Source organism: Gymnodraco acuticeps, unplaced genomic scaffold (assembly GCF_902827175.1).
Source record: "Gymnodraco acuticeps unplaced genomic scaffold, fGymAcu1.1, whole genome shotgun sequence".
In the NCBI taxonomy this organism is placed as follows: domain Eukaryota; kingdom Metazoa; phylum Chordata; class Actinopteri; order Perciformes; family Bathydraconidae; genus Gymnodraco; species Gymnodraco acuticeps.
Window position 1 is genome coordinate 1 of NW_022990967.1, and position 10,000 is coordinate 10,000.

Here is a 10,000-nt window from a genome sequence, read left to right on the forward strand (position 1 = left end):
CTGCTTCATGTACTGCTTCATCTAATCTGCTTCGTCTACACTGGTTTAATGAAGTGCTCTCATTTCATCTGGCTCATGCTAACATGGTGATGTGTGGCTGGTTGTGCCGAGGTGCCGTTGAGTCCACAGAGTTGAGCGGCCGCATGCTGATTACAGAGGGAGCCTTTTATTCTGAAGAGCTGAAGAACTCCAGCAGTCTGCTGTTCAAATCCCTGGCCTACGATGTCCAACACCTGGTGAGAGGCTTTTATTGTGAAATAACAGGAAGCTTTAACGTCCAACACCTGGTGAGAGCAGAGGCTTTTATTGTGAAATAACAGGAAGCTTTAAACGTCCAACACCTGGTGAGAGCAGAGGCTTTTATTGTGAAATAACAGGAAGCTTTAACGTCCAACACCTGGTGAGAGCAGAGGATTTTATTGTGAAATAACAGGAAGCTTTAACGTCCAACACCTGGTGAGAGCAGAGGCTTTTATTGTGAAATAACAGGAAGCTTTAACGTCCAACACCTGGTGAGAGCAGAGGCTTTTATTGTGAAATAACAGGAAGCTTTAACGTCCAACACCTGGTGAGAGCAGAGGCTTTTATTGTGAAATAACAGGAAGCTTTAACGTCCAACACCTGGTGAGAGCAGAGGCTTTTATTGTGAAATAACAGGAAGCTTTAACGTCCAACACCTGGTGAGAGCAGAGGCTTTTATTGTGAAATATCAGGAAGCTTTAACGTCCAACACCTGGAGAGAGCAGAGGCTTTTATTGTGAAATAACAGGAAGCTTTAACGTCCAACACCTGGTGAGAGCAGAGGCTTTTATTGTGAAATAACAGGAAGCTTTAACGTCCAACACCTGGTGAGAGCAGAGGCTTTTATTGTGAAATAACAGGAAGCTTTAACGTCCAACACCTGGTGAGAGCAGAGGGCTTTTATTGTGAAATAACAGGAAGCTTTAAACGTCCAACACCTGGTGAGAGCAGAGGCTTTTATTGTGAACTAACAGGAAGCTTTAACGTCCAACACCTGGTGAGAGCAGAGGCTTTTATTGTGAACTAACAGGAAGCTTTAACGTCCAACACCTGGTGAGAGCAGAGGCTTTTATTGTGAAATAACAGGATGCTTTAACGTCCAACACCTGGTGAGAGCAGAGGCTTTTATTGTGAAATAACAGGAAGCTTTAACGTCCAACACCTGGTGAGAGCAGCGGCTTTTATTGTGAAATAACAGGAAGCTTTAACGTCCAACACCTGGTGAGAGCAGAGGCTTTTATTGTGAAATAACAGGAAGCTTTATCGTCCAACACCTGGTGAGAGCAGAGGCTTTTATTGTGAACTAACAGGAAGCTTTATCGTCCAACACCTGGTGAGAGCAGAGGCTTTTATTGTGAACTAACAGGAAGCTTTAACGTCCAACACCTGGTGAGAGCAGAGGCTTTTATTGTGAAATAACAGGAAGCTTTAACGTCCAACACCTTGGTGAGAGGCAGAGGCTTTTATTGTGAAATAACAGGAAGCTTTAACGTCCAACACCTGGTGAGAGCAGAGGCTTTTATTGTGAAATATCAGGAAGCTTTAACGTCCAACACCTGGTGAGAGCAGAGGCTTTTATTGTGAAATAACAGGAAGCTTTAACATCCAACACCTGGTGAGAGCAGAGGCTTTTATTGTGAAATAACAAGAAGCTTTAACGTCCAACACCTGGTGAGAGCAGAGGCTTTTATTGTGAAATATCAGGATGCTTTAACGTCCAACACCTGGTGAGAGCAGAGGCTTTTATTGTGAAATAACAGGAAGCTTTAACGTCCAACATCTGGTGAGAGCAGAGGCTTTTATTGTGAAATAACAGGAAGCTTTAAACGTCCAACACCTGGTGAGAGCAGATGCTTTTATTGTGAAATAACAGGAAGCTTTAACGTCCAACACCTGGTGAGAGCAGAGGCTTTTATTGTGAAATATCAGGAAGCTTTAACGTCCAACACCTGGTGAGAGCAGAGGCTTTTATTGTGAAATAACAGGAAGCTTTAACGTCCAACACCTGGTGAGAGCAGAGGCTTTTATTGTGAAATAACAGGAAGCTTTAACGTCCAACACCTGGTGAGAGCAGAGGCTTTTATTGTGAAATAACAGGAAGCTTTAACGTCCAACACCTGGTGAGAGCAGAGGCTTTTATTGTGAAATAACAGGAAGCTTTAAACGTCCAACACCTGGTGAGAGCAGAGGCTTTTATTGTGAAATAACAGGAAGCTTTAACGTCCAACACCTGGTGAGAGCAGAGGCTTTTATTGTGAAATAACAGGATGCTTTAACGTCCAACACCTGGTGAGAGCAGAGGCTTTTATTGTGAAATAACAGGAAGCTTTAACGTCCAACACCTGGTGAGAGCAGAGGCTTTTATTGTGAAATAACAGGAAGCTTTAACATCCAACACCTGGTGAGAGCAGAGGCTTTTATTGTGAAATAACAGGAAGCTTTAACGTCCAACACCTGGTGAGAGCAGAGGCTTTTATTGTGAAATAACAGGAAGCTTTCACGTCCAACACCTGGTGAGAGCAGAGGCTTTTATTGTGAAATAACAGGAAGCTTTAACGTCCAACACCTGGTGAGAGCAGAGGCTTTTATTGTGAAATAACAGGAAGCTTTAAACGTCCAACACCTGGTGAGAGCAGAGGCTTTTATTGTGAAATAACAGGAAGCTTTAACGTCCAACACCTGGTGAGAGCAGAGGCTTTTATTGTGAAATAACAGGAAGCTTTAAACGTCCAACACCTGGTGAGAGCAGAGGCTTTTATTGTGAAATAACAGGAAGCTTTAACGTCCAACACCTGGTGAGAGCAGAGGCTTTTATTGTGAAATAACAGGAAGCTTTAACGTCCAACACCTGGTGAGAGCAGAGGCTTTTATTGTGAAATAACAGGAAGCTTTAACGTCCAACACCTGGTGAGAGCAGAGGCTTTTATTGTGAAATAACAGGAAGCTTTAAACGTCCAACACCTGGTGAGAGCAGAGGCTTTTATTGTGAAATAACAGGATGCTTTAACGTCCAACACCTGGTGAGAGCAGAGGCTTTTATTGTGAAATAACAGGAAGCTTTAACGTCCAACACCTGGTGAGAGCAGAGGCTTTTATTGTGAAATAACAGGAAGCTTTAACGTCCAACACCTGGTGAGAGCAGAGGCTTTTATTGTGAAATAACAGGAAGCTTTAACGTCCAACACCTGGTGAGAGCAGAGGCTTTTATTGTGAAATAACAGGAAGCTTTCACGTCCAACACCTGGTGAGAGCAGAGGCTTTTATTGTGAAATAACAGGAAGCTTTAACGTCCAACACCTGGTGAGAGCAGAGGCTTTTATTGTGAAATAACAGGAAGCTTTAACGTCCAACACCTGGTGAGAGCAGAGGCTTTTATTGTGAAATAACAGGAAGCTTTAACGTCCAACACCTGGTGAGAGCAGAGGCTTTTATTGTGAAATAACAGGAAGCTTTAAACGTCCAACACCTGGTGAGAGCAGAGGCTTTTATTGTGAAATAACAGGAAGCTTTAACGTCCAACACCTGGTGAGAGCAGAGGCTTTTATTGTGAAATAACAGGAAGCTTTAACGTCCAACACCTGGTGAGAGCAGAGGCTTTTATTGTGAAATAACAGGAAGCTTTAACGTCCAACACCTGGTGAGAGCAGAGGCTTTTATTGTGAAATAACAGGAAGCTTTAACGTCCAACACCTGGTGAGAGCAGAGGCTTTTATTGTGAAATAACAGGAAGCTTTAAACGTCTAACACCTGGTGAGAGCAGAGGCTTTTATTGTGAAATAACAGGAAGCTTTAACGTCCAACACCTGGTGAGAGCAGAGGCTTTTATTGTGAAATAACAGGAAGCTTTAACGTCCAACACCTGGTGAGAGCAGAGGCTTTTTATTGTGAAATAACAGGAAGCTTTAAAACGTCCAACACCTGGTGAGAGCAGAGGCTTTTATTGTGAAATAACAGGAAGCTTTAACGTCCAACACCTGGTGAGAGCAGAGGCTTTTATTGTGAAATAACAGGAAGCTTTAACGTCCAACACCTGGTGAGAGCAGAGGCTTTTATTGTGAAATAACAGGAAGCTTTAACGTCCAACACCTGGTGAGAGCAGAGGCTTTTATTGTGAAATAACAGGAAGCTTTATCATCACTCCCACATGATGAGCTTTTATTGTGAAGGACAGAAGGGAAAGAGTCAGGTAAGAATGTTCTCACAGTCTGCCCTCTGATTGGTCGACAGGTGTCGGAGGCGTTTGGTCACAGCGAGCTCAAACAGCACTTCCTTTCCTGCCAGGTGAACTCTTTCAGGTGAGTGAACGGTTACCATGGAGACAGGTTCAGGTACCTGTCGATCAGCTGACCTCTGATCTGTGTCCTCAGTCAGGGCAGCGTGGCTGTGACCTTTGACCTCTGGTTCAATCAGCTGGTCGACCTGAAGGAGGCGGAGCAGCAGTTGGGGGTGGGCCTTCAGGAGGCCGGAGGCACGGGATGGGTCATCGACCGAAACAGCATCCAGATCACAGGTGAGGTCAGAAAGAGGTCGAATCCTTACCTGTGATCTAATTTAGACTCTGATTTAAATATAATTTAAACTCTGATTTAAATACTAATTTAAATCTAATTTAAACTCTAATTTAAACTCTGATTTAAACTCTTATTTAAATCTATTTTAAACTCTTATTTAAACTCTGATTTAGACTCTGATTTAAATGTAATTTAAACTCTGATTCAAACACTAATTTAAACTCTAATTTAAACTCTAATTTAAACTCTGATTTAAACTCTTATTTAAACTCTGATTTAAACTTTGATTTAAATCTTATTTAAACTCTGATTTAAACTTTGATTTAAATCTAATTTAAACTCTGATTCAAACACTAATTTAAATCTAATTTAAACTCTAATTTAAACTCTGATTTAAACTCTTATTTAAACTCTGATTTAAACTTTGATTTAAATCTAATTTAAACTCTGATTTAAACTGAAGTTTTTCCTTGTACGATGTGAGGGTCTAAGGACAGAGGGCCTGAGGACAGAGGGTCTGAGGACAGAGGGTCTAAGGACAGAGGGTCTGAGGACAGAGGGTCTAAGGACAGAGGGTGTCGTATTGTCATACTGATATTCTGTACAAACTGTGAAGACCACTGAGACAAATGTAACATTTGTGATATTGGGCTATAAATAAACATTGATTGATTGATTGATTGATTGAAACTCTAAGTTAAAGAGCCTGTGACACGAGTTTCCCCCATCATCCAAACCCATCAATTTGAGTAAATATTGTCCCCTTGAAAACCGTTACTGAACTGATTTTGGATATTTGTACTTTGATAACCATTAATCTCAATGTTGACCATTTCCTGAATCTTCTCGGGGATTCTTCAAGTCCCGCCAAATGATGTGTAACGTCATTGCGGGCACAGCGCTCCAGCTGCACCGTTCCGGATCCCAGCATCTGCATGTAAACGCACGATGGCGCACACAGCAGCAAGCTCAGACAGCGATGACAGTTTAATGTTGAACGTGTCTGAGAGCTCATATGAGGCTGAAGGATCGCTTTATGTTGTATCTGTTAGAAGTTTAGGAATTAGGTGCGTCAATATGGGCGATCATACGGTCATGTAGCCAGTGGTGGAATGGGACTAAAAATCATCCCGGGACTCTCGACCGGCCCACTTCGTCCCGATGGCCAGTCCGCCACTGCACCCAGCCCAGCCCACGTAAACTGTCAACGGGGGGAGCCTCGCTGCGGGGAAACGGTGGACCTAGTGTCCCGATTGGAGTGGGAATAATAATAATAATAATAATAATCCGTGCATTTTATGGAAAATATCTTTGGTGGGGCTTTTGATATAGTGAGTAAAACATTTGTTTTTGGGAGTAATGACCCCTTGAATTAGGACTTCTGGTGATGTAATGGCGCGTTTCCAGTGCAGCGCGGAGCTCGCTTTAATGCTGCGTTCAGACCGGACGCGATGCGAATATTCCCTTCGCTCTAAACGCTCCTATCGCATCGCTCTAGTCGCTCGAGTTTCACCGCGGCTGCCAGCCTGCCTACTCGCATCATTCAAACAAGACGCGCTGGCTCGGGAACTACAACTACAACAAAATGAACATATTTTACCGTGATTAAATTGTAATACACGTTTCTAAATGATGCCGAAGTAACAACACACTGATACCGGTTAGTAAAAACCATGAATTAATGCTTTGAGTCTGCAGACAGACGGCAGAGAAACACCTTTTAGAATGCGTGTTTTCTGAATGGAGCTTGGCTAAGCTAACGTTATATATGTTCCGACCTTCCACACTCACAACAACGGCCTACAGACATAAATAAAGCAGCGACTGTATTCTCCATGACACAGACAGTCTGTGGTTTGTACTGGTTTAACTTTTGTCTAGTTTCTGAACAGATCGTATCTGTCCCCGGCTGTTTGAAGAGCAAGCATGGGAAACAAAAGATAGCATTTACCTGTTTGCATCATTTGCATCCAGCTAGCCTCGTTGATACGTTTTGTCTTTTTCACGAGCTTGCTGTGATATATACAAATCGGGTTGGTCCGGTCCAAGGTCTTTAAATATCAATTTATCTCCCAAACTTCTCCTTTGGAAAGGATTGGAGAGTAGCTCTTAAACGGAATTGGGTGCGGACCGAGGTCCGGCGACTCCACCTACACACGAAGCCATTCTCATCCAACTACTGCGTCACCTTGGTCACTCACGAGTCTAAAAATCAACTCACGTCAACGCACGTAAGCAACGTGGGCGCCAACGTGGGCGCCCTCGTGACCAAAATATTTGACGGCGCTGATTGGCTGAAATTATGTTTCGGCGGCACAGTTTACTATTGAGACTTTTGCAACGTGCTGGTTGCTGCTGTTTGTCTCGGGGGCTCCGCCCGGTAATGATAAACTAACGGGCAAGGCCAGGCAGGAAACATGTGACTGATCAGTAACTTTAGACATCGTAACACCATTTTAAACGAGATTTTATTGTAGATTATACATTTTACTGATACCAATTGTATGATATTTACCTTGTTCATTAAAAATTAAAATATAAAATATATATATATATATATATATATTTTTTTTTAATTAAATTTAAAAAAAAAAAAATTGTATGTGGGAAGAGGTGGGGCGGCGCCCCTAGCGCCCCTATGGGCCGGCCGCCACTGATCCTCACGATCATTTAATGTATCATATGTTCGCCGAATTGACATGAAAGCACGAATAAATGTAGTTTCATCCACTTGAGTTTACAACTACAAAAATAATCGATTTGTTTTTATATCACATCCGACGGGAGGAAATTCAGCAGCTCTCACTACCGATTTTTAATCCTAATGTAATCCTCATCTTCACCACGATCATTGTTTATGTTCGCCCAATTGACATGAAAGCACTGACAAATATGAATATACTGTAGTCAACTTCATTACAACGTTATTAACGTGCCTAAACTCAGTAATTCACCATTTCTACGCATGACAACACACTTTGTCCGTGTTTGGCTCTCTCGCCGCACAGTGAAGCGTTCCCGCATTGACGTCACTTCCGGCTTCCCCCAAAACTTCAAAATGAGTCGAAGGAATTTCCCTGCGATGTTCGAAATTATTGATATTTATCGGAACGGTATCGCACCTTCTTTTTTAAACTGACGGTTCGAGATGACTAGTAGCCCAATATTTCATTGCACAACAGGAGGCTGTCACAGGCTCTTTAAGGGTCATTTAAACTCTGATTTGTTCCTGCAGGGAAACAGGAAGTAACAACGGCTGCTCCGACAGGTGTCTCACCTACAGCAGGTGAGGGGGGATCAGGTGATAGGGGGTCATGTGATGGGGGGTCATGTGAGTGGGGTCAGGTGAGGGGGGGTCATGTGAGGGGGTCAGGTGAGTGGGGGGTCTGATAGTAACTTTCTGTCTGATAGTAACTTCCTGTCTGTCCTCAGAGGCGTGTCCTCCCCAGCAGACGTCCTGTGCTGATCCGTCTCTCTGCATCCTGATTGGTCGGCTCTGTGACGGACACCGGGACTGTCCCGACGGCTCGGACGAAGACGCTGCCCGCTGTGGTGAGGAGTCACATGACACCTGTCAGAGTCACGTGACACCTGAGAGGAGTCACATGACAACAGGTAAGCCTCACTGTTAGCTTCATCACTGAGACGGCATGTCCTTGTCTCCGTAGCGACGGCGTGTGACGGACAGTTCATCCTGATTGGTCCGAGTGGCTCGTTCAGTTCAGACAAAAGCAGCAGATTCTGTCGCTGGATCATCAGGTATTTCTATCAATAACATCACACTGTGAGGACAAACTATCTCTGACGGGTATCTTTCCTCTGTCCTCTGTCCTCTGTCTCTGTCCTCTGTCCTCTGTCTCTGTCCTCTGTCCTATGTCCTCTGTCTTCTGTCTCTGTCCTCTGTCTCTGTCCTCTGTCTCTGTCCTCTGTCCTCTGTCTCTGTCCTCTGTCTCTGTCCTCTGTCTCTGTCCTCTGTCCTCTGTCTTCTGTCTCTGTCCTCTTTCCTCTGTCCTCTGTCCTCTGTCTCTGTCCTCTGTCTCTGTCCTCTCTCCTCTGTCTCTGACGGGTATCTGTCCTCTGTCTCTGACGGGTATCTGTCCTCTGTCTCCTGTCCTCTGTCCTTTGTCTCTGTCTCTGTCCTCTGTCTCTGTCTCTGACGGGTATCTGTCCTCTGTCTCCTGTCCTCTGTCTTCTGTCTCTGTCCTCTGTCCTCTGTCCTCTGTCCTCTGTCCTCTGTATCTGTCCTCTGTCTCTGTCCTCTGTCTCTGTCCTCTGTCCTCTGTCTCTGTCCTCTGTCTCTGTCCTCTGTCTCTGTCCTCTGTCCTCTGTCCTCTGTCTTCTGTCTCTGTCCTCTTTCCTCCGTCTCTGTCCTCTGTCCTCTCTCCTCTGTCTCTGACGGGTATCTGTCCTCTGTCTCTGACGGGTATCTGTCCTCTGTCTCCTGTCCTCTGTCCTTTGTCTCTGTCTCTGTCTCTGACGGGTATCTTTCCTCTCTCCTCTGTCCTCTCTCCTCCGTCTCTGTCCTCTGTCTCTGTCCTCTCTCCTCTGTCTCTGACGGGTATCTGTCCTCTGTCTTTGACGGGTATCTGTCCTCTGTCTCCTGTCCTCTGTCCTTTGTCTCTGTCCTCTGTCTCTGTCCTCTGTCTCTGTCTCTGACGGGTATCTTTCCTCTCTCCTCTGTCCTCTCTCCTCCATCTCTGTCCTCTGTCTCTGTCCTCTCTCCTCTGTCTCTGACGGGTATCTGTCCTCTGTCTTTGACGGGTATCTGTCCTCTGTCTCCTGTCCTCTGTCTCTGTCCTCTGTCCTCTGTCCTCTGTCTCTGACGGGTATCTTTCCTCTCTCCTCTGTCCTCTCTCCTCTGTCCTCTTTCTTCTGTCTCTGTCCTCTCTCCTCTGTCTCTGTCCTCTGTCTCTGTCTCTGTCCTCTCTCCTCTGTCTCTGACGGGTATCTGTCCTCTGTCTCCTGTCCTCTGTCTTCTGTCTCTGTCCTCTGTCCTCTGTCCTCTGTCCTCTGTCCTCTGTCCTCTTTCCTCCGTCTCTGTCCTCTGTCCTCTGTCCTCTGTCTCTGTCCTCTGTCCTCTTTCCTCCGTCTCTGTCCTCTGTCTCTGTCCTCTGTCTCTGTCCTCTGTCTCTGTCCTCTGTCTCTGTCTTCTGTCTCTGTCCTCTGTCTTCTGTCCTCTGTCCTCTGTCCTCTGTCCTCTGTCCTCTGCCTCTGTCCTCTGCCTCTGTCCTCTGTCTCTGTCCTCTGTCCTCTGTCCTCTGCCTCTGTCCTCTGTCTCTGTCCTCTGTCTCTGTCCTCTGTCCTCTGTCCTCTGTCTCTGTCCTCTTTCCTCCGTCTCTGTCCTCTGTCCTCTCTCCTCTGTCTCTGACGGGTATCTGTCCTCTGTCTCCTGTCCTCTGTCCTTTGTCTCTGTCTCTGCCCTCTGTCTCTGTCCTCTGTCTCTGATGGGTATCTGTCCTCTGTCTCCT

The 10,000-nt window shown here is 45.2% G+C and overlaps 1 protein-coding gene across 1 annotated transcript in view; it reads left to right on the forward strand.

Moving 5' to 3' along the window:
• Window positions 1-83: 83 nt before the first annotated feature.
• The window catches only part of tmprss15 (transmembrane serine protease 15), a 34,078-nt gene continuing 24,161 nt past the window's right edge, over window positions 84-10,000 (forward strand). The window contains 6 exon segments of the mRNA XM_034235512.1: window positions 84-236; window positions 4,249-4,316; window positions 4,389-4,531; window positions 7,768-7,818; window positions 7,965-8,084; window positions 8,201-8,291. Coding sequence (XP_034091403.1) covers window positions 84-236; window positions 4,249-4,316; window positions 4,389-4,531; window positions 7,768-7,818; window positions 7,965-8,084; window positions 8,201-8,291 — 626 coding nt within the window.